General features: G+C 37.6%; 1 protein-coding gene across 11 annotated transcripts in view; it reads right to left on the bottom strand.

Annotated features, from left to right (window-relative positions):
- Positions 1-25806, bottom strand: part of RBM33 (RNA binding motif protein 33) — a 102798-nt gene that overhangs the window by 50719 nt on the left and 26273 nt on the right. For 10 of the 11 annotated variants that reach the window (XR_012624054.1, XR_012624055.1, XM_074831513.1 and 7 more), the window contains 4 exons: positions 25133-25304; positions 17833-18041; positions 15742-16060; positions 9962-10020 (listed from right to left, as the gene is read on the bottom strand). Coding sequence is in view for 9 of the 11 variants with exons in the window: in XM_074831513.1 (XP_074687614.1) it covers positions 9962-10020; positions 15742-16060; positions 17833-18041; positions 25133-25304 (759 nt within the window). In the remaining 2 variants the exon portion in view is untranslated. The remainder of the gene's footprint in view (positions 1-9961; positions 10021-15741; positions 16061-17832; positions 18042-25132; positions 25305-25806) is intronic. The other variant, XM_074831530.1, reaches the window with a different exon arrangement.

Genomic DNA, 25806 nt, shown 5'->3' with positions numbered 1-25806 from the left:
TAAATACCTTAACAATGTCATTGAAACTTCATGAATCTTTCAATAAAATATACCCTGCCTCTACAACATGTTTTCATTTATTAATCTCACTTAAAATGCAAAGAGCTAGGAGAACCCCATTGACAGTTAAGCAGGGCCACTCAGTTAATTCTTCTTATACGGTTTAAATGCAAAGAATAATGACCACTATAACATATGACAATTAAAACTATAGCCATCTGTCACAAGATGTTAATCCTCTTATTTCAGCAGCTACCAGACTTTTTGAAAAGCTCTCCTAAAAAGCCTACCTTCCAGTGCAAGGAACTGACTTTTCATCCTCTTATGTAGGAAGCCCTGCTTCATATATCTTGGATACGATTCAGAAATTTTCAAGCAGAAATATATATATCCCACAAACCATGTCTCTTCACATTTAAGTTTCATAGTATTCTTATTTACTGCGCACAGCATACAGAATATTATTCACCAGAATTTTATAATAAAAATATTATTTTATATTTTGTAATAAAGCTTATTGTGATATATCCTTAAATACAGCCTAAATAACTCAGTAGTGTCCCTGTGACGTCTATGACAATCATGTAATTCCATCAAGGTGAACTAAAACCTAGCAAGCACCATGATTTTCCCAATGGATTTAGTATTATAAGAAGATCTTATATAAAAATTAATACCTTAAATACATTTCAATCAAGGACAAAAATTAAAGTTCAGAGCAAGCATAAAATTCAAGACAATGATTGCATGCTACCCATACATGAGTCTTTTCAAAGGTTCTGGAACATATTATCTCCTTGCATTTTCCCCTCAAAGTAAGTGCTGGTTCAAGTGTGTGGACTGCACAGACCCTAGTATTACAGGCAGATTTGAGTCAGAGAGAAGGGGTTGATATTTTCCTTAACTGATCCAACAGTAATTTTTAATATTAAAGTGTACCACATAACTTGGACAAACTTCTCTTTGATACTACATAACTTCAAGAGATACGAAAGTGTGTTCGGAGGTTTAGGCACAAGTTCAGGTCACCTGTAAGAGAAATCACTAACGCCTAATTTCAATGTTTAAGGTCCCAAAAATAGAATTCAGCCATCATGGAAAAGCAGTACAAGAGCAAGGAGAGAAAGGCATGGAATCCCTTGTTATAGCCAACTCACGATCAAATAGCTAAAACAAGGACACAGGCAATACAGAAAGAGGAGGATACTCCCAGCATACTAAAACAATCCCAAACAGTTCAGGAGACTAAAGCTAAAAATTCGTTTCATTGTACTCCTTTTCAGCAAGCTTCAGGGCATCCCCCCTAATACATCAAGCAGGGACATATTCATGTCGCTAACGGAGACAAAAATACTCCCAACTTCAGTATGCTTCTGTAAGAGATGCAACAAAACAGAATGGCCCACAAGCAACCAGTTCTACATAGAAGGATTGCTTCACAGATAGGTTTCTTCACTCTTCATCTGCTCTACCATCAAGGTACATATGTTAGGAAAGGAAAATCTGCAGGACAAGCAGTCCCATTCAAGAACAATTCTCAGAAAACTCTCCTAAATGAAATGCAGACATCGGAAAGGTATTGTTACCTAAATCCCAACTCTAGCTTTAAATTCTTAACAGTGCTGATGTGCAGGAACTCCTATCCATCTGTTTTGTATGGATGAAGAAAGAGTGTCTCCAGCAAGCAGAGACAGGCCATAATAAGAAATAGTGTGACAGACAAGTTGTAAGAGTCTGCGCTGCCTGAAGGAAGAGTAAACCCAAACCTCTCAGATTAGAGCACAAACCTAAGTAATTTCTTAAACAGATGTTTTAAACTAATTCATCTGGAAAATTCTGTTTCAGTTTAGTTTGTAATCCTCTTCAGGGGTCTGGTGTAGACATTTTTGTTTGGTACCCTCAACTTTTTAAGATTATGTACAATAGAAATAGAAATTGCAGAAAGATTATAACAGACATCAGTGCCTTTTAGAATGATGAACGCTCCCTCAGAAGAGAAGAATTTCATAATCATTTTATTTGAAGACAGTAAAATCCTTCTGCATATTTTTCGTGCTGAAAACTAATAGTTTTAGGGATGCATGAAAAATTAGAGACCCAAAAGTTTTGGACCTCCTCTGCTTTCAGAACTAGTAAGACAAAACATCTAACAAAATTCATACCTTATCCTTGGACTTACCAGAGATTACTCCATGGAAATATTACTACTGTGTTTATTGGCCTAGTATATCTTAGTGACCTGCAAGTCACTGACTATTAGAAACAGTTCTGAAGTCAGAACTAAACTGGATCATGAATCCCAAATTCAGGATTTCTACATTACACTCCAAGCCTGAAGGTGCAGTTACAGTTAATTTAAAAACAATCTGAAAACCTCAAAGACAAATACATGTGACTTGGGGATGATGCCTCTCCCTTTAAACAAAAAACGCTCAGATTCCTACAAAAAAGGCAAGAACCAGCCAGCTTTATAGAAGTCAAGTATTAGAATTGCTGCTAACATGGACTTTCATCTGTATTAGAAAATGACATTTGAGACCTGACTATTTAGTAGTTAAATTACTTGATTCCTGATTTTTAATTCTGTAAGGAAATCTCATTTTTGAGATGTTTTACACATATATGACCTTGCAAACATATTGATGCAATAACTTTACATACCCAGAGCTCCCAATGTGCCTGCAGGTACTACTCACATGTTGTGTATGAAGGCCTGAATGTTTTTTCCCTTTTTGGGTATGCTACAGTCAACCCAGAAGATTCCTCTAAATTACCTCATTATATTGTAAACAGTAGTACAACTTACTGTTTTATAATGAACGAAACATTTTTTCCTTTTACATTCTAAAGAATTAGCAAGAACTGAAGGTGCAGAAGGTAAATAAATACCAGTTTATTAATTATTTGTGTCATCACAATACAAAAAAAATGTACTGACTTATCTTTTAAAAGGACATTTTCTCAGCTCAGTGAAAATAGCTTGAGAGCTATACTATCATCTAGGACTCGTAATTTTACAATAAATCCATTTCAGTTCCCCATTCACTGTTTAAGCACTGGATTACTCTTACTGCATTGTAGTAGGAAGTGAATTGTAGATTTTAATTGGATTTCTTTATGCGTTGACTTCTGTAAAATATCTCTTTAACAGTGCCTAATTAATGGCTATATAGCTATATGCATAATGCTTCTTCCTCTTTGCCTCAGTAAAAATTTGTGCTTTGCTTACAAAAATTAAACTTCAAATTTCATTCACACAAATATATAAAAGACAATGTATATACCTATACATGAAAAAATATATCTAAATAAGCACTTTTTTTTACCGTGAGGGTGACTGAGCACTGGCACAGACTGCCCAGAGAGGTTGTGGAGTCTCCAACCTTGGAGATACTCAAAAGCCATCTGAACGCGGTCCTGGGCAACCAGTCTAGGTGGCCCTGCTTGAGCAGGAGGGTGGACAAGATGACCTCCAGAGGTCCCTGCCAACCTCAGCCATTCTGTGATTCTGTATTTAGCAGGTACTAAAGCTGAGATTGAAGAAAATCTAGCATCGCTAACACAGGAAAAAAAAAAAAAATATTTCTACAACTCTGGTTTCCTTGGCAGTGCTAAATAGCAATCACTTAACAGAAAGGTAAATTACAATAACTACGAAATATAAATGCACAAGTTTTCTGTTTGATTTTAATATCTACAGAGCATGTGCACACTGGAGCTAGAATGACAAGTTAAAGGGTTACTGCATTTAGAAACCATCTATTTCTCTCTTATTTAATAGCTGTTACCATCATGTTTAGCTGCTGCTGCTCCTCCTGCAGATGGGAATTCATTGATATGATTAAATTTGATGGTATGATAATGTATGGTAATCGTGATTAATCAGAAGCCCACTAGCAAATGGAGGATGTTGGGTATTATGTCACCTGCATTTTAAACTGCATTCCCTCTATGCCAGCCTGACAATATTTGACAGCTGGAGGGATCTCATGCTGCATCTGCTTGCTACTACTTATAGATCTGATAAGAGAAAGTGCCCATCATTCCTTCACTACCTTAAGTGCTGTAATTATAGGGCTTTGCAGTCAAGTTGTGAAAACAGTAAATGTTAAAAACGAAAGCTTTTTGCTAGCTGCTGAACAAGCCCTGTCTCACATCTGCAAGGGCTATAATATGAAAGAAATGTAATTTGATGCAGCAGTCTCATTCAAACATGATTTGCATGAAATGCTGTATAAAGCAGTATCCAAGAAATGTCAATCAACACCACCTGATACCATGTAGCCTGTTAAATGAAAACAAAATGCTTTCTACACTACCTGTGATCTGCCACTGCTATGCAGTAATAGAGTGAAAATTTCATTTACTGTTACTCATTATAGTAAAGCCATAGCTAAAGCAGAATAATTGTGAGGAAGTAGGAGAACCATTTTCACAAGTGGCTTTTTATTTCCATTAACAGTTTGCCTCCTACACACATACTGTTGCAAACATTTACCAGTTACTAGATACCATTTCTTACTAAATACCATCTTAAAATGATTGACTGTACTCAGATGCAAGACTGTTTAAATTGTCCTTACTGTAAGTACTGGAGAATATGAGCCACGACCTTAGTAACAATTGTCAAAACCCTTATTCACGTGTGGCAATTCACAATCAAGTTTGAAATGATGGAAAAAAAATTTTACTCCCTATCTGCATTTCCCACAACAAACAGCAAACACTATCACAAGGAACTCTGTTTTCAAATGCACCACAAACTTCTGGTTCTACATACTGCAAGAGGTGTTTACATAAAGACACACTCACAGACCCAGGTACAATTTAATATCCATTCAACTGACCCAGGTTTGCTGAAATGGTGCTGTAGGCTGATCCAAATCTGCCCAAGGATGACTTTGGGGAAAAAGGAGTAAACTGTATTCTGATGTACCTTCTGTAATTAATTTGTATCGTATTACTTATCTAAAATAAATGTTTCAAGCAAGTGGTAATGAAGGACAGAAACCTCTGTTCTGAGCAATGACTGGGCACCTGTTTAAAAACCTCTCAGATTAAAGCATAAAGAAGAGTTTAAAAACAGTGTCTGAATTACATACAACACTTGAAAGATCTCAGAATTCATCAAACTAGAGTTTTCAGAGACGGTGCAAAAATTAATCAAAACTAATCAACTGCCTTTCACAGCATCCATTTAAGATAACACCTAATGCCCCAGAGATCAAGTGGAAGCATTATGAATGAGAATATAAAGAAAGTTTACTAAGGTTTTTGCAGTTTAAGGGGTGTGGGGGTGTGTGTGTAAATAATCAAGTATTCTTTGAGATAAAGATGATTTTGAAAAGAAACTGTAGGGTAACTTCCAAACACAAATCATGTCAAACCCCCTGGGAACTGCAAATACATGTGATGTAGAATATTCACAAGGGCCTGAGGACAAGTCACTCTATTAATAAAGTCTTATTTTTAAAACTGAATAAAACATAATGTAATACAATTCAACTTTTGTAGACTTCAATTCAACAGTTATCTGAAAGGCACCCAGTGCATCAACTAAGGTGTCCTATCAAAAGAGAAAAGCCTTCCTGGTATAAATTAGTCAGGCAGATACTAGTGCCAGTTCATCTTGTGCTTCATGCCACTTCAGACTATTCCTAACTTGAGCTCTGAAACTCGAGTTAACAAAATTAATAAAATGTGTCTGTGAGATGGACACCTGCCCAGCACACACCACACCCAGGGTGTCAGGTTAAGGACAGCGGCTAAATTGGAATTTATCCCAACTTCCTGAAAATTCTCCTGGCAAAAGGTATAGAGCTGCATTAACAGGCTCTGCTCTCTCTACAGCAGTTTCAGAAAGGGATCCCGGGCAGAGACAGAGGAGGACTGGCCTCAGATCCAAGAAATTCCTCTCTTCTGCCTTGAGTTTGAGGCAGGTTCTCCCCAACTTTCTCTTCACTCCAAATGCCCACTCCAGCCCCAAATCTGGATGCTAGGGATACCTCACAATTTCTGGCTGAAGAATGTTGACAGGGAAAACACCTTCCCTCAGCCATGCTCTATCCTAAAGGGGGCATGACAACACTAGTTACACTTGTGTATGTCCTTAAAGAATTGCACACATGCCACATATGAGTATTACTTCAGTGTTCATTAAGTTAAATAAATGATGTTTGAAGCAAAAAGTCTTTATAAATTTTTCTTCAGGCAAACATTGAAATATTTCAGACACAGAATGTGCTGATGGACTCATCTAAGGGATGAAAAGATCTGGACCATCAACTTAGCTTGTAATTTTGTATTAAGTAATGATCTGGCCTCTATAATAGTCAGTTAGCAGCAGTCTACCTATAGTGTTTAGAAACACCTCTTCCATTTTCTATTTAATTTCTTCTTCCCTTGTTTTTCCCTCATCATTCTTCACAGAATGCAAGAGTTTAAAGACAAGTTAGCCCAGATAACAAGCACTGGAGGACAGGAACCACAGCGGTCCCTCTTGTGTAGCAAGAAAAAGGACAGGCTCTGTACCTGCACTGGGGCATTGGCAAGAATTTATAATTTCGTCAGAAAACATGTGAAAAGTTTAGAAGACCCATACAACTAGTCTATGAATGAAGTCTTCTGTCACCTTCCTTTAAGTCTATCAGTCCCCGAAGTAGGTTGTTATTTGTGAAAACCAACTGTGACACTGAGACAGGAAGTCAGAAAAAGGCATCTTAACCACTTTAAAGCAAGGGCAGATGGTAAAGCAAGACCTTCAGAAGTTAGCTTGATCTGTTCGTTAAACAGTTTAACAAACAGTTAAACAAGCAGTTGGCACTTGCACAGTTCCAGGTTAATTCAAATGCCTGGAAAAATATTAGCATTGACTATATTTTAAGATTGGATTAATATCACCTACAGCCACCTGAGGAGTACTGTGCAATTTAGACAAGCATGGAAGCCTCTGCGGAACTGAGGTCTTTAACTCCCAGTTACAAGTTCACCACACTTCTCAGCTATAACATGCCTCAGATCCACCATTTATTCAATCCTAATCAGTTGAATATAGCTCTCAAACACCAAAGTCACCTTGAACGCTTACAGAGTAAGAGATAGACAACTATCTTGCTTGATTCAAATTACTCTAAATGTTAAAATAACTCTAAGTAGGGAACACAGATTCATCCCATTATGTCCTTTCTAGTACTTTTTAAACATTTCAGGAGTTAAGCCTTAAATAAGAAATAACTGAACAATGAAATATCCTGAAATAGTAAAATTTAAGTTCAAGGTTAAGTGAATTTAATCAGTCCCAACTCCAAGCAGGTTCAATCATGATCAAGATTACCCTGATTTAGTACTACATTATTTCTTATACTTTAGAACTCACACCAATATGCTAACATGCTCATTACAACTTTGTTCAACTCTTCAATTACAGCCTTCTGCAGAAAGCTGTAAGAATTAACCATTACATGGTTACAAGTCACTTCATTACCCCTAAATTAGTAACACCTGGCTTCCAATAGATTTATGACTTGCAATTGATTAGCTCTGATTGAAGCTCTTCCCATGTGCAGAGCACACACAGGCTCTCTGTGCTGAAAGGTTTCTCTCCCAAATAAGATAGGAACTCACAGGCAATTTCCCTTCAGTTAGGGCACTAGCCACTTTTAGGTCTCTCCCTTGCAATAATTTAATTATTACCTTTAATGTTTCCACCTCTGCCACATTCAATCAAAATAAACCGTCCAGTTCAAAGTTAAAGGGGAAAGGAGGCTACAAATATTTAATTCTAACCCCACATTTTTTAAAAACAAAGCCATCAGAAAAGTCAGTTGACTATCATCCTCTGATTAGACAATCCTGAAAACAAGAGCAAATTCAAGTTATTACATATCCAGAGATTCTTCCTACAATGGGGAAAAGGATGAATGAACTACAGTCTGAAATACTTCTTTGATCTTTTTCAAATGGCTTGTCAAAGTTGTCTAACCATTTCTATACTGTTATAAGTCAACATTTATACATAAACAAGTGAATTATAATGGCACAAAAGGCATTTGACATGTAACAGAGCAAAACAGGTAGTTCTGCAAGATAAAATGTTAGTCAGAAAGTAAATTTGTCTTCAGCTCAAGAGCTAACATACTACATTTAATAAAACAAACATGAGATATGTACACAGTGACACTTAATTCCTAATCCTAATATGACTGATAACCTATGCAAAATTTATGAAGTACTTCATAAGGGAAGTTCATACTATACCCATTTTATAACTCAGTGAGTCATGGAAATATTAAGTAACTTTCTCAGGGTCATAGAGCAGGTTACTAGCTCAGGTAGGGGAAAAAAAACCTCAGGGCAACCGACTCACAGTACTAGATCCTCTTAGTTAAGCTAGTCGTCCTCCTCTTTATGAAAAAAGAATTACACTGACTCTTTCCTAGTGCACTGCTTACATAAAAAGGCAGCAGTCAAGTATTTTCTTCCAGGCAAAAGGAGCAACAGTCCTACCAAAAATATTCAATCTATTTTATTCCCTTTTGCAGTACTTCTCAACTCGCAAAACCAGAAGTGTATAGAATTAAAATCTAATTTCACAGTCAATTTAAAAAAAATAATTTCCCATTTTTCTACACTGACATAAACCCACTTCAAAGATGTCAATTACAATGCTTTTACAGATATTCCTTGTCCTCCAATTTCTTTTCCATCCTAAATTGTGTTTATTGGCAAAGCAACTTAAGTGTCAAAAGAAAACAAATGCAAGATAATTGTTTTCATATAAAACAATCAATTACTTTTAAAATTATAATAAGGTCTCCACATAATACTAAAGGCTGCTGAAGAAAATTATTTCCTCTGAAAACGGAAAAATATCCCCAGTTAAAGTGTTGATGATGAAATTATATAACAAATTTACTTAACGAAACTGTGGTTTTACTGCTTAACCTTTTTATACTTCGCAGAAGAAACATGGCAATTTAAAAACTCAGTTACTGTAAAAATATGGACATCACAATTCCTCAGCTAGATGTCCTGTATGAAAAATATTCTGCGCCAAAAACAAGCAGGTACGCACATGGCAAAAGTCACAGAAGGTTTCTGAAATACATCTGATCTCTGTGCAAGAGACTTACTGTGTGATACTACAGAGATGTTCATAAATGTCTACTTTCCTCCTTCAACACTGCACACATTAACAGAGGATAGTTTTTGTGTTTTATGTATTTGGGAAACATAATATATGGGTCTTTATTTGAAAATATTTAAGGCAATATTGCATGAACTATTTTTTCTTTTGCTAGCTTTTGATACTCTGAAAACCACCTGAACTAAAAATTTAGGATAACAAAACTGTGAAATGATGAGAAAAGGTCTAGAAGCATGTACTCTCTCCATTCACAGAATTTAAAAAATTATCAAGTGGAATTAGCCTAGTGAAGCAGCTAAGTGCCTTGTTTGTTTTAGAAGTTAGAAACATAAAGAGAAAGCAAGGTCATGCAATGCCATTCTGATTTTTTACATAAAAAACATGAGAGCATTCAAATGCCTGAAGTAACAATAAAAACGCTTGCTGATTTTTACAATAAATATATATTACTGCTTTTTAAGCTTAGGGATTATTTCAAATAGTCTTTTATTATATCAAATAAAATAAGAATTCTATTTATACAGAAAGAGTCAAGTAATAAAATGAAGCCCATATTCCTTAAGACAAGATGCATTCATGCCTCTCCCACTGGAGAGACTGGTTCAACAATTTTACAGTTAAACAGAATTAATTCTACTCTCAAAAATCCATTGACCTTAAGCTTTTAACAAACATTTTCAACTGCAGAGTGTATTGTCAATATTTACAAATCCTTAAAATTATATTTCACTAGAACAGCTTTTATTTGCTATATTAATATTTCTTTGCAAATGTATGCTTATCCATATCAGAGAAGAAGAAACAGCTGCTACTCACAGGAAATCTCTGGGGTCCTACAGCAGGTCTTGGCTGGGCTGGAACTGGCAGCAAGGGCACTGAAACAAGAAGCACCTTTTAACACCATTTGTTTTACCTAACAGTTGTTGCTGTTATTTCCAAAAGCAGTTGCGATAAGAAGCCATGATTAAAATCTGCTACATTTACCCTCACATGTCACAGTTCCTACAATTAACTTTCAGCAACCATTCCCTTCTCTGCAACATGCAACAGGGCAATTAGGATTCTCATAGTTAATTTACATAATTTAATTCTGCATTTTCCAGAATTAAATTGCTCCTTGTTGCAGGAAGGAAAACTAGAATACTTATTCAGCCAAAGACATCTCTTAGACAAAGCTGACAGAGACTGTAACCATAATTTCATGTTTCAAACAGAAGGATACATGATTAATTTGCCTTCTCAACTTCACGCCCCTCAAGATTTCATAGGTATCTCCCAGCCTCACCACCAACCTCCCACAATAAGCACGGGCATGAGAGACTTATCTGGTATAAATAACTGTTCATAGGAGGGTAAAATGAGGTAGGCAGTGGCAATTAACAGCAAGCAAAAACTACTTAACCTGGCCTTGTCACCATAATGCTATATGCAACTGTGATCAGTTTGTGTAATCACAGAACTGTTGATCTCAGATGAAAGACTGCTATTTCATAAAGAGACACCAAGAGGAATCAAGAGACCCTCTTCCTGAAAAATAACCTCCAACATCAGTATTTCAGAGGGATTAACATGGATGACCATACTCAGCACTGGTGAGGCCACACCTCGATTACTGTGTTCAGTTTTGGGCCCCTCACTACAAAAAGGACATTGAATTACTTGAGCGTGTCCAGAGAAGGGCAACGAAGCTGGTGAAGGGTCTGGAGCACATGTCGTACGAGGAGCGGCTGAGGGAACTGGGGGTGTTTAGTCTGGAGAAGAGGAGGCTGAGGGGAGACCTCATCGCCCTCTACAACTACCTGAAAGGAGGTTGCAGAGAGCTGGGGATGAGCCTCTTTAAGTAATAAGTGATAGGACAAGAGGTAATGGCCTCAAGTTGCACCAGGGAAGGTTTAGACTAGATATTAGGAAGTATTTCTTCACAGAACGGGTTGTTGGGCGTTGGAATGGGCTGCCCAGGGAGGTGGTGGAGTCCCCATCCCTGGAGGTGTTCAAGAGGTGGGTTGACACAGCGCTGAGGGATATGGTGTAGTTGGGAACTGTCAGTGTTAGGTTAATGGTTGGACTGGATGATCTTCAAGGTCCTTTCCAACCTAGATGATTCTGTGATTCCGTGACTTGTCCATAAAACTGCATCTCAACACTAGTCACAAAAAAACATTTCCCAAAACATTAACTTAGTATTATGGCATAATGCACAAAGCATCTACAGCTGGATCACCTTGGGGACTGAGTCTATATTTGAATCCCCAGTACAAAGTGTAATGACATATTTCCCATTTTCCAGTGCACTTTTTACTTCCTCTCTCAGTTGTCTAAGTGGTTAAAAATACAAATGTTTCAATGTTAAAAAGGCCTAGAGAAGCTAAATAAAGCATTTCAAACACCACTGAATGTGTTTGTTAATTTACTAAAAACTTAACAAGGTTAGTTTTCTTCAGTTTGTTTTTAGCACTTCTGAAAGTGACAAGAAAACATTTCCCACGCAGGGTTAAAGGTCAACTTTGTTCACAACTACTGTATTACACTTCAGAGCAGGAAAGATAGTGAGAAATTCAGCTAATTTAAGGGAAAAGTTGGGTGCATTTCCTAGTGCAGGAGTTTGATAATGCCTCAAAAATCCCTTCTTCCTTGGTAACTGAGGCACAAGAACTAATGCATTAGTGGTTATTTTTAGTTCACGTCCACGTGTGGCTTTTGTCCAATTTTGTTAAGTACATGTGGTTTACTAGTTCAGGGATTGATGGGGTAAACTAATTGCACCGGTCTTTCAGCGCCAAGGGACTGAGTGCAAACTTCGTATCAGGTTACATGAAAAAAAATTAGTTGAATAGTCTCGTCTTGGCTTCTAATGAACATCTGTCGATATCAAACAGCCATAGCCACCTGGAAAAAATTGACAGGGTGCTCTTGACAGACCTAGGACTAAATAGCTCAGGCATTACAGGTCAGAGAGGCACTGAGAAAAATTGCATAAGGTGGGAAATGTAGAGAAATGTCAACTGAACAGGACACTCATGTCTATTTCAGTATCCTGCCTCTGGCAGTAGCATATATATATTTATATATTTTAAGCAAATGAATTTAATATTCATGACAGACAGTAGTTCAAACTGTGCCCTTTCAATCCTTGGACGCTTGCTGAAGTAGGAAAGAAGTCTCAAATAAACATTTATTTTCCTGATGTCAAATCTTCCATAGGTTTGAAAATTATGATTCAAAAATAATACACAGCATATTGTTAGACACTATTTTAAGAAGAGTAAATTGCTTTTGGCTGTAAATTCCAATGCTATACCTGAAAAGATGAAGAAGCAATTCCCATATTGATTATTTAGGAGATTATAATGTAATTTTTCCCAAGACACCAAACAGTTTTTAAAAGGTAAATGGCATACTAATATACTGAGCTGTCATAAACTGCTCATTAGTTCATGCCAATTTTGGCAGCACCACAGTATCCTTGAAACAGTTATTTGTGGTGTAAACATGAAGGGGAAAAAACTCAATACCTATTATCACAGGTTGAATTAGTATCTCATAGTACATCTATGTGCAGTCCTCCAGAATTTGTAAATTGATCATACTCAAATTACTACTTACAACTCAGAATTAATTTATAGAATAGAACACAAAGAAAAGAGAAAGCTATATGACAACCAAGGAACTAAAAGACATGGGATTCAAATGCCACAAAAGGCACAACTGAACAGTATCTGCAGCAAGTACACGCAGAGGCTCACATAACCATTTTAGGGGTTTTGATAGACTAAGTCCTTCTTAATCATTTATCAAGCTTCAAAGACTAAAAATAGTAGAAATTTGTTTGAAACAAAACCTACTTGAAAGTAACTATTTTTCTGAACCAAGATTCAAGGCAGGGCAGGGAGATGGTGGCCACTGTAAAAGATCTATCTCTGAGACATCAAAGTAATAAGCCAATGACAGGATTCTTTAAGAGTGCTTCAACTCACTTTCAGGCGAAAGGAGTTGGCTATTAGAGCTTTTATACATCCAATTTTATTCACATGAAAATTTCATAACGATTTACAGGAGGTTTAAGTCTATTTTAGAAAATATTGATATACTCTATGCATTTCAAGACTAACTCAAACCAAAAAGATGTTGAGAAAGTATATTTCTATGATTTACAGTTCGAAAAAGTATCCCTGGTGCTGACAATTAGAAGCATGTGAGCTTAATCCTGCCATAAAATTAGAGAGGAAAAAATGCCAGTCTACACTAAAACATGACAGCACACCATTAAAATTACCAGAACCTAAGTGTGCATATCATGCACTTCCAGACATGGCATTTTTAGCTTCCAGGCATCACATTTTCAACAACAGAATCCCAATAAACTTTGCACCTATCTGACTGAATTCTCTAATGTGTAAAAACCCTATGTATCTGGAAATGTATTCAGACAAGAAGGGACAGGAAATCATCAAGAACATGAAGTCAATCTGATCTTTCATACTTCCTGTTACCCTGAAATAAATCCTAACGTCGTCAATTACCAGTCTCTGCCTATTGGGGCCTCAAGCAGATGGATTGAAGTGAGGAGGCCTTTTTATGAGGAAGTTTAGAACAGCTCTCCCTACACAATAATTTCTGTCTACACTTTGCCTGCAGTAACTGCTTAAAAATTCATCTTAATATGCAAATGCCATTGAAGATTTTAGAATTATGCTCATCTTCCCTGAAGACTACTGATTTCCTACATATTTTCCTTAGGTGTGCAAATGTATACTTTCATGTAACATAATCATACTGCTGCAGACTAAAAGACTGAGATGGCCACTACTCTCAGCCACTGCAGAAGACTCAGCTTCCTATACATACTCTCTGATCAAGAAGATTAAAATTCTACAGTGATTTGAAAGATTGCATTTAATAGTATGCTGCACACCTATTAGCAGAAATACTCAGTAGTCTTGCCAAGGATTCCTTCAGTAAAATGGATGGCACACAGGTATTTCATATGAACCAGCTGCCATCAATACACATAGCAAAGGTTTTCCTCACTGAAATACAGGTCTTACACCATTCAAAAATGGATCACTCATCCTCTCAGGGCTGCTCATTCTGAGAAGATGACTAAACTTTTACCGGTCAAGAAATCAACGTGCACACAAAGTCAGCAGGTATAGGATCTAAAAACAACAACAAAAAAAGGAGATCTTCAATACTGGATTGAAGTCTAACATTCAGGAGGTACAGAATTTTGTTCAAATGAGGATCTGCAAGTAAAGACAAAAAAAAAGACTATACTCAAGATACAGCAAGGCCCCTCCCACGGTGACACAAATGTAGTGGTAAGGCTGAGACAAGCCTGAAGCCACCTGATAACATGAAAAAAAACGAAGAAAGAACAAAGTGGTAAACTTTTGATGCTAGGCAAAAGCGAAAATCCTCGGTAGCCATTGCTGGCATTAGGAGGACACTTGTTCACCTAGATACAGTACATTTGATGACTGTTTCACAGGGAGACAGCACAGGCATCTAGAACAGTCTAAAACCAATTTTTGCTTTTCACAAAACAATAACTGTTGCTTTGGAAATGTTAGGAAAATGCACAGAAGGCATAAATCCAAGACTAAAGGACCTTTTGGACTGCTTCCAGATAATCTGTCGCAATGCATAATTTGGTGGGAAGCACTGATTTTATTAGACAGGAAAAAGCAAAATAATCTCTACAACACAGCTACTGTGAAGCCATCTGTGCAAAACCTAATAGATCTGTATCAACTGGCAATATCCTACCCTGCTGAATTCCTACTTTCAATTGGTCAAATAAAAGAATTAAAGATAGCACTGGCTTGGAGTTCTGCTAATTTGAAGGGGGAAAAATACAGAAAACCTAATGGTACATATATATGTATTTCTTTATTTTGTCTAGTCCCAACAGAATCACAAGTCAGAGCTATGTAGGTGTCTTTTTTATCCTCTTAGGGCTTACACACTTCCTAAATAAGGAGTAATGTTAACAGCTCTGCTGAGAGCTGCCCTAAAAAGTGTAGCCCAAAGAGTGCTTGTGTTAAGTTACAGAAAAAAATGTACTTGCAGGCTGTGAATCAAACAATCACAAATGTGGCACTGAAAGGAGAACTGAGGGCGTGTATCTTGTCAAGTAAGGATAGCAGCTGGTACCTTTCACAGAGCAGTTACAGTGCAAGGAGTGTCTCAGTGTACTCTCCCTGAAACAGGTGGGTGGTCATTCTGTGAATGCTTGGCTGAAGCTGGAATGATGTGGGAAATTATAAACTGCAGTACTTACCTAGTTTTGAAACCTGACATTTACTACTTTTAAAATGTTCTCTTTTCGTTTTCCATTTTTACTGCTCTTTGCAGGCGTTACAGTTGAGTAACAAAGATGATAAAGAAGTTGAAAAGGCTTTACTATTTCAGCTGGTCACAGTCCAACAACATTGTATCTTACTTCAGGCAAAATATTTGTTTCAAGCTTAAGGAAAAAAAAAAAATCAGCCTGAAGCATATTTCCATGAAGTGATAAACAAACAAATTGTTGCATCTCTGGCAAAGAGTAAGATGAGTCACACTCCCATGACTGGAAGGGTGTTCAGAAAGCTCACCTTGTACAGGTGTCACTACTGTCCCCTTGAAATGTGGATTTATGTGTATGTTCTTCGGTTGCTGAGGTGTCACTGGAGGTGGAGTCATCATTATTCTAGGTGTTTCTATCTGAGGGGGCATATGTAGCCCTGGAGGAGGAGAAGAATGATGCTGATGCTGTAAAGGAAGCAGAGATTGTAACTGTTGCTGCTGCTGCTGCTGTTGTTGCTGCTGTTGCTGCTGCTGCTGCTGTTGTTGTTGCTGCTGCTGTTGTTGGTGCTGCTGGAACAGACTCCTAACAGGTTGCTGGTGTGTTGGAATTAACCTCTGTGAATGAGTCTAAAGTCAGACAAAAGAATAAAGTCAATAGGCTTTACAGTTATAATATCCGGACATAAACCACCACAAAACCAAGACACCTTTAGAGAACAATTAAGGCCAAATATGAACAGAAAAACTTATTTCCCATATCATCAGCTGGAACTGTTAAGAACCACCAGCACAGGAAAGCGAAGGAACAAAGACATTCATGTGAAGGAGAGGACGGCAAAGAGCAAGGAAGCACACAGGGAATGCAGACATTCATTTGCTCATTTTTAACAGTGAAACCATCTACTGTCATGTGTTAGGGTTCTGCATATGTCACTGGAAATTGTCATCAACTGCAAAAGGTATATGTGATGATCACTAGAAATCTGAGTACTAGTATCAAAGCAAATCCACGGTCTCATGTATAGAGCCTCTCTGAATAAAAACAGACCTAGCAGTACCAACAAAAGTCAAAATACAAATTAAGCTAGATTAAGATATCAGTGTAGCCCAATCCATACTACTTCAAGGAAAAACTACTTTAAAGATACCTTTCAAAGGTACCTTTTGTAACACAGAAGAAAGTCTATTCCTGCTCAACACTCAAAGAGCCAAAATCAGTTATAATAATAATAAAAGAAAATATTATCATGTTTCTCTTCAGAGACATTCTTCTGCTTCTGAACTCACTGATACTAGGTATCAGTCCTAGACCAGTAACTGCCAAATGATAGTGCAAGAAGAGTCCCAAACAGGCAACCTTTTAGTAACAAAGATGTGACACATCATATTTTTCCGCAGCCATATACATAAAGCAAAGCACCTACAAAGTATGCACAAGAAGAAGATATTGTGATGAACACAAAAATGTTTACAACATTTAAGATCAAAATAAATAGCAAAGACTGCAGCAATACAGAAGAAAAATTATTCCACCTTCACTGTTTTAAAAGCACGAAATATTCTACTGCAGGGCTCTCAACTGCTGAGATATCCACCGACTCCTGCTAGTGATGAGCACCTAGAGTTACTGCTGTTGGAAAAAATCCCCTTTGTTTAATACAGATGACCTTGTCCTGCAAAGACATACACAGGCTTTGTTCTACAATCTCAGCTTCCAGTACATTTTATGACAATTAACAAAAATAAGTGTGGGCTACCACTTGACTCACTGGGTTTTAGGGGTTTTTTTTGATGGAAAAAGATAACACCTTTTAGTTTGTGATACAAAGCACGGGATGGGGGGGAAGAGTAACAAAGCTACATTTCATCTGAAATCCCAAGATACTAATTTATCTAGTGGCAATTACCTTCCTAGGGTTTTATTTGCCTCCATAGTATCATGGCAGGTATACAAATAGATTTTTTTAGAACTATCAGCAAAAATATTAGTCTGACAAAAACCAAGAATTATTTTACAGAATCATATTTTTTAAGCTGAATTACTATTAATAATGTGGGACTGAACATGTTTCCATGTTGCATGTAGAGGACTTCTCAGAGGAATTAACTTTTTCCTCTATCCTTATGCAAACCAGTAAGTAAGCCTGATTGTGTTGTATGAGTTGAAATCCACTTTTCACTTAGAGGCCTTGAGATTCTTCAAGTTGAGGCCAGTAACAGGACTAAGCACATTCTTTCACAATCACCATGTTATGCAAACCCCATCTTGCCTAACAGTGCTCTGAAAGAGCAAGAAGTGTACACTGGTATATTCCACCTTTGTAAAGATTCAGTTCAGAATGCATTTCTCCATAATTTCCTGAAAGTATGTTCAAAGAATACTAAGGATTAAAAGGTACCATTGTTGATGGCTGGTTTGGCAGCAGTGCAGGTCTGTGATCCTTCATTCTTCCCCTATCATTATTGTCTCTCCTTTGTTCTCCCATTCCATGGCACATAATCGAGCCTCCTCTTCTCCCTCCTCTCCTTGAGCCATACCGTCCCTGTTTAAGCTGCCTTTCTCTCTCTTCAAATTCAAGTAATGCTGCTTTAGCTTCTGCAGAAAGTTCTGTTAAGAGAGAGATGGGGAAAAAGTATTTTAGCTTTGTGCTGAAAAGACGGAAAATATCATGCAAACCATTGCTAGAACTATAGAAGCATCCCTGCAACTAACAAAATTTGCAGGCACTTTGATCTCCTTTAGGTGGCATGTTAACATTTCATTAAAGACATCTTTAAAAGCACACAGATACTTGTGTCTGTTGCACAGGCAAAAAGCAGCAGGTAAATAAACATGGACAAAAGGTTTGGACAGGTTTTTTTTTTAAAAAGCTACTGAAGTTTGCCTTATGCTGTAAGAGGCAGCTGTGGTTCCTCTCACATTTGTGTTATCTTAAACAACATCTCATTTATCTGCAGAGATGTCAGGCAGCACAGTGAAACCCCCAGTAAACTAAACTTTATATGGAAGACTCAACATATCATTTACCATAAACAGATTTTATCTACCAGACTCTTCTGCACATTGGCCTGTTCCAAAGCTTTCTGGTCACTGAAGTGTTTTTCCAGAATGTAACTACTTAGTATTTATTTAACTGCATGTGGTTTAAGAACCAAGTGTATTTACAAATGATAATTCCGCTTAAGAGAGAGCACAGTTCAAAACATGTGCTCAGCTCAGGTCAAATACATGGCCACTGATAACACGCACCCAACTCACATCACAGGTAAACACCAGAGAACAGATGGTACTCAACAAAGACTGCCAAATTTGCTTGAAACCTGGGACAATGCTGATAACATTAAGAGAAAACCATGCAGTAACAGGCCCACGTAATCAAATTACTTGGGCATACAGAGAAAGTCTACAACCAACAACCAACTTCAGGAAACACACCGTGACAGTATGAGCAGGGCCACTCACCAGGTTTCACTTACTTAAAGGGGATAAACTTTAACCCAAACATGCAGCTGAGGATTTTGCCATGTGCCAGTCAGATCCCTTGTTACCTCTAAAATTGGCTTCTACCTCTAACAGGGCAAAATTAAACTACAAGAAACACACTCCTGACAAATAATTTTGAATTCATATAAATAGCAATTAGTGCACGAATTCCAGTTTTCCATTTAGAAAGTTTGCTCTTAACATTAAAGGAGACTGGGAAAGGAACCACTTTTCAGGACAAAGTGTTTTTACTTGCCAATACTACACATAGTGGCTATAGTATCTGAAGATCAGAATAAAAATAGTTTCTGTCCGGCAGCTGAGACACTACTACAACATCTCCACATCACCATATATTCTCCATCAAGAATACATAACTAAAGCAATTACAAAACTATTAAAATGTGAGTCTAATAGCCAAAGCCTCTTAAACCACCATCTTAAACATCTTCATAAGCAATCTCAATTAGTCACTGAAATTGAGGATTGACAGAAGGGCAGAAAAGGGTGAGCACTGCGCATTCCCACTGTGACAGTTGTTCTTATCCGGCTACAAAAACCACCTGCACAACTGAGCTGCAAAGATTATAAATTTGCATGTCCCAGTTTTCAGAGGTATTTAGCACCTCCAGAAAGCAGGGGCTTTCTGACTTTAAAAGAAAAGTTTAGAACTTGCTGGCTGTCTACAAACACACAGACTCCTAAAGGCCAGGATCTGCCATATAGTTTCCTATTTCATTTCTGGGTGTTGATGATGAGACAAGTTTCTCTATCTCCTCTTCTCTCCCCTCTGACAATGTAATTATGTGGCATAAAGCCTTAATTTACAATCACACCAGATACTCTTATGAAATGCTACCTTTGCCCTAGCACCTGCTCCAAGACAATGGCAGAGCCCCAGACAATCAGGCTTTATCAGGAAAATCTCATAGCATGCTTAGAAGGCAGCAAAGAATCACACTCCCTCAAGTCTTAGTATGGAATTACATTTGCACACTATGGATTTCTGAGGAAAATTAAGACAAATGTACTCTTGTCCAAAGCAATCAAAAGCATTAGATAAGACTAAACCACCTTATCCATCCTTAGCTGTCAGGGATGAAAAAAGCTGGTTTAACAGGAAAAACAGAGCTCTGATTTCAAGCTTCCTTCCTGTTCACACCTGCAGCAAGTTCAGCTTCTTCACCAGCTTGCAAGTGCGAAAGGGTGAACATCAGCTTTTAGTTGGTCTGCAGGAAAGTCCAACCTGTAGCTCCCACGTACTTATGGGAAGACATGGTGTCATTACACTGCAAAGCAATAGCTCTCCTCCCTTTAATCAGAGCAGATCCAAATCCTGCAGGGCACCCTGGGCATGCTGCTAGCCAAAAGTTTTCTTCTTCTTCCACAAATAAGACAGACAGGGCAATTTTTCTGCATCTTCCACACTACAACCCTGAATTTAGCAAGGTAGTTTGGAAAGCAAAGTTCAGTCATTGCAACAAGTACCTACCACTGATATTCATTCCGGATGATAAGAAACTATCTCCTATTAAACAGATTAGAAGTCACATGTGAGGAAAGCAATTCTTAATGATCCTGGGAATAGAGCTAGACTTCCTACAAGGCAAGAAGATCATGTCTGAGTCTCTCAGCCTCTTGAGCACGTATCAAATGACACTGAATAGAAACAACTTTAGAAGAAAAAAATGGGCTGCTTCAAACAAAATTACTTCGGAGGACTGTGCTGATTAAGCTTGGGGAAGGGATGACAGCATCCAGGGCAAAGTCAGTCCTGATGATCTTCCATGTGCAGGTACTTTTCACTCTCTTTAAAATAAACTAATTGTTTTCCTACTCACTTTACACAAAGGTTCTCAAACTTTAAAGGCTGAGTCCTTCCTTAAAGGCACAGCCCACATAGTTTTTCAGCCAGAAAAGTGAAAACGTGTAACACTGACCTTCAAAAAATATCCCAACCAAAACAAAAACCCCCATAAATTCACTGCAGCAAGCATCATTACATTCACACCATATCTATGACTACAGAAGTACAATATAACCATTTGATTTAAAAAACCCAAAAAAGTAGGATTACATTAACATCAAGCATACTTCCCCCACTACATGCCACTGCAGGCAAGTGTCCTACCTGCAAAGAATTCTGCTTACACACAAAACTGCAGGTTCAGAGCCTCAGCGACAGACTGCAGAAGGGAAGACTCATGCAGTGAACTCAAGAATACCTCAAGTGCTTTATATTGCTATCAGTCACCACGCAGCAAAATATAGTCAGCTCGATTATTTGGTGGGCTGTTTATTGAATTTGAGAGCATTGTGCCAGACACGCAGAGATGAAGGAGAGGAGAGTGTGCAAGACAGTTTTTCAGGGAGGGGAGCAAGGAAAATAGTCCCTGTCTTCCTTGAAAGCAAGATCAGACTGCTAACTAGAAAAGAGGTGATGAGCAGAGGAAGAAGAGATCCTCTTTCCCTCCCTAGATTCTTCCAAAGCACTGCCAGGTATTCGCATGAAAAGGCCCGCTGCTTCTCGCTGGCTAAGAGCTTGTGTGCATCGTGACCGAAGCGCACTGAGCCAGGCTGGATGCTGCCATGTCCCCTGCACAGTGCGTGCAGGCTGCTGCCAGTACTCAGCCACCGGCTCCTGCCTACACCAATCCTGAATGCAGGTCTCCAAGGCTATGTCTGCCTTGGGTTGCTCCCTGAGATCAACAGCATTTCAAATCCCCAGGTTTGAGAATCCCAGAATCCCTATTATCCTGGATAATGCAGAGATTTACAACATAAATCACATTCCAGAACAGCTATAAAAAAAAATATACATATACATTTACATAAATATGCAATCTAAATTGAGATAGCAAGCAAATGTTCTCCTTTAACTTTTTTCTCTCCATCATCCACACTTGCAACCTGACTACACTATGTCCTTCTGCATACAGTGCAACAGGACAACAGTGAAACCACTCATTTTAATTTCCTAGTCTTGCTCAAAATCTCAGCCACTAATTATCAGAGTGAACATAAGCCAACTAAGCAGGACATATACTACCACATCCAATAACCTTTGTTATTGCTTGGCAAGTGGCTCTGCATTAAGTGTAGGGTTTTGTTTTGTTTTTTAAATTAGGTACAGAAGGAATACTTTCTAGTTTGGTGATGCCAAACAAAGGCATTTTTCTTCTTCACATTCCTTAACAGTAACTAAATCCAGAGCATAATGACAATTCCAACCCTGGGAAGACTTCAACTACATGCACTGAAAGAAGTTACGTATTTCTCAAAGATGACAAACTCAGTATCTCTAAAAATCAACTGTGTTGTTGTCCTACAATACCTCTCCTTTACACTTTTCAAAACCACTACTTACATTATTTTGGGTAAAGAAATGTTGAGGAAATCTCACCTATGTTCATGAGAATACTCTGTATTTTTACATTTTTTTTACCAGCACACACTTATTCTCATCTTGACTGTACAGTTCTCACACACACAGTTAATGCAGTGAATCAGCAATTATTTTTCTAGTGTCTCTAAGTGTCAAGATTAATTTCACTATCGCTGGTAATAAAATGGTTTCAAATGACATCTTTAATCAGCAAGTAAGAATGCACTCCTCCAATAGAGACAAGCTGTCACAAAAGGTCACCAAAATGTGACAGGATGAAAATTACGTTTGTAACTTCAACTGAAATGTTAATTCCTCTTTAAGTGTTTTCTCAACTATGTTCAGATTTTGAAGTAAGGACATGTAGCTCTGCAATGAAGTTTCATTTTTAAACCAGTAACATCTGTAAAAATTTGCTCTATAATCTCAAAAGCAAGCATATATTTATATGCAAATGAGTATTTTTTGCTGTTTAACTTTCCACCACATGGTCAACCATTTGGTCTCTTTATCAACAAATTAATGTGAAAAATTAGTAGAAATAGAAACCATTTCAAAACAGCAAGACTGTATTTTTGCCAAAAATTAGTTTCAGAAAACAGCTCTTCAGTTTATACATTTATCCATATTTGCATCACCTCTTCCCTACATCTCAGAGCTACATCCCAAATCACTTAAAATTACACTGAAAAATAAGTCTAATTCGAATCATTGTTCCTTTAACAGTCAAGCGCCACTACAGGTTTTCTCCTCATTGGCTGGTCTTGTCTTTACATAGAGTAAATCCACAGATAGACGAAAATGCATGCAATTGTCATTTACTTTGCAATTATGTGCAGAGATTTAGCTATTCCAGTGCACTCTTGTTTTTAAAATATTCTGCTTTGTAAAGCCACCAGCACCTTCGTATAAGATATGGTCTGCATGAGGTATGTAGAAACATGGTTTTATGGTCAAAAACACATTTGGAATGCACCTCAGTTAAAACATCCCTTGCTCATACAGACTACTCTGTGCCTCTAGAGGGTTCCCTTCAATTTTATTCTAATCAGAATCAATTCTTGATTATCAAAACAATGCTGAATAAAGGCCCTTAATACACATTTTGCCTGAAATTGCAAGTAAGAAGAGCTATTTGCTAAAAATTAAATTAATAATAAAACATATGAGAAACACCTTGATTCAAATATGAGAAAGACCTTGATTCAAAATCATGCACTGACATGCCTCTCACAGCATGACACGGCCTACATGAATACCACTGTGAAAGTATGGTTCAGCCTCTGCAGCTGAGTCCTTACTGCTCGTGAACAAGTCCTCTTAGCTGCAACACCTTTGTTATAGAATTAAGGCTTCTCAATTTTTGCAGGCATAGTAAAAGTTGAAGTTCCTTGCAACAGAATTAAAGAATTAGTAAGCTATGCAACTCAAGCAAAATCCATAGAACTAACATCCTTTGCAAAGAAAGGCCTTTAAGGTAAGAGGAAAAGTTCATCAGGACAAGTTCCAGCAATCTAAGTATGTGCTCTGGGAATGTAATTCCAAAATCCCGTTGCCTCAATCACACTGACTCATGTAGAAAGCAAGCAGAAGCACCCAGCTTCCAAGCTCAAGCTGCATGGCACCCTTCCTAAAGCAATCCTGCATGAATAATCCATCCCTGCAGTCTGGCAAAACTTGAAGTATCATCAAAATATACATCATCTTCCAGTGGTATCTGACAATTAGCCAACAGTATCTGACAATATGCCTTCATTACCAGTTCACCTCTTGCATATCTTGATTCTCTTCAAAAGATCAGGACTTTTTCTCCATAGTTTGAATTGGTATTTTGGTTCAGTAGCGAAACCATGAGAATGGTACACCTTTCCGAAAGCAAAACTCTCCCTAATATCACCTTTCTAATTTGATTTTTTATTATTACTATTATTATTATTACCACCAGCATAAGGCCAACATGAAGAGGCAATATAGTTATCCCCAGTGGGGCAGGTACACCACCGGTATCAGATACATGAGTACCTAGGGCACATGAGGGGTCTTGAAGTTAACTCTCAAAACCATAACCAGTGTGATTTTATTTACAAAGCAGCTGCAAGAAAGCTGAAAAACTACTGCTTCTTCTGAAACAGCAGCGGCAAATTCATTAGCCGCATGGAGCAGTAATCCTAGAAACACACACACTTGTGTTATGCTACTCAAATACAAAGAAAATATACTCTTTTAGACAACGCCTAAGGAATCAAGGTGGTATAAAAGTTCCATGTTAGAAAAACTGAACCCAGAAAACAGAGGTTTCTGTATTTTTCTAACACACTTCCCAGCAAGTTACAATTTCTCTATGCCAATCCAACAGTAGGAACGCAACAGGTTCATAGCACACTTACACTCCTGGGGGAAAACAGCAAACATGCAGGTATTTCACAGCAGAACACAAGTAACAAGATTCGTTTTATCAACTGAAAATCTTCCAAGGATGGAAGTCCAAAGGAATTCCTTAAAATGTATTCCACCACAATATTTACTGAAGTATAGATCAGACAGCTGCTGCTTGAAAACAGGACAGCTTTTATAGACACAAGAAAAGTCTCAATGAACAAACACTGCACTGGTTTTCAAACCATGGTATGCTTAAACACTATTCCCAAGGAGATGGACACTACACATACTACAACAGACTACACATGGTTTTGGACAACTTAGATGTAGGCCAGTCTAAGTCAGAGGACACTGATCTTTTGCCATGAAACTCTTTTCTAAAAGTTTTGGCAAGCCTTTTACTTTCTTTTATTATAGCTCTTCAAAATAGTCCATTGCCACAAAACCTCACCCAAAGTTTCTGGAATGTTTCTCCTTTCTCTTGTCACATCTGAGAGCCTAATTATTGTTCCTTCTTTCCGTTCAGTTTTGAAACGTAATCGTCCAGACTCTTCATCATCATCCTCCTCTTCATCAGATTCTTCTTTTGTTTCTTCTTGAAGTTCCAGAGATTCAATAGCTGCCTGAATCACAAAATACAGAGGACATGCAAACTGAAAAATCTACTTTCTCGTGATCAGTGAGCGTCAAAAGACAAAGCTTTCTTTAAAGGTCCCTTTGTACAAATTTTGCTGGCATTATACATTGTTCTCATACATAACTCAGTGAACATTTAAAAGCTGAGTGAATTTTTAAAATATGGAAATATGAATTATATAATAAATTACATAGTAAAAATCTATTGAGAAAACCCATTTTGCTACAATATTTAAGGGAATACGGAAACTCCAGTTAGAATCACCATCTGAACAGTAGCTACTTTTGCACACAAAGCAACATTTTATCATGGAACTGACTAAGATGCAAACCTGGGATACTACCAGATTCAAGTAATACAAAGATTAATTTTTTTTTTTTCATTTCTTAACAACAGATAACCTTACATCTCAGTTTTATTCCTCTAGGTATGTATAACTGTACTTGTTTTTACTTTTTTCCTACTCCTTGAACACTTCCCAATTTTAA

The sequence above is a fragment of the Strix aluco genome, chromosome 1 (assembly GCF_031877795.1).
Source record: "Strix aluco isolate bStrAlu1 chromosome 1, bStrAlu1.hap1, whole genome shotgun sequence".
NCBI classification, from domain to species: domain Eukaryota; kingdom Metazoa; phylum Chordata; class Aves; order Strigiformes; family Strigidae; genus Strix; species Strix aluco.
This window is presented reverse-complemented; position numbering and strand designations above follow the sequence as displayed.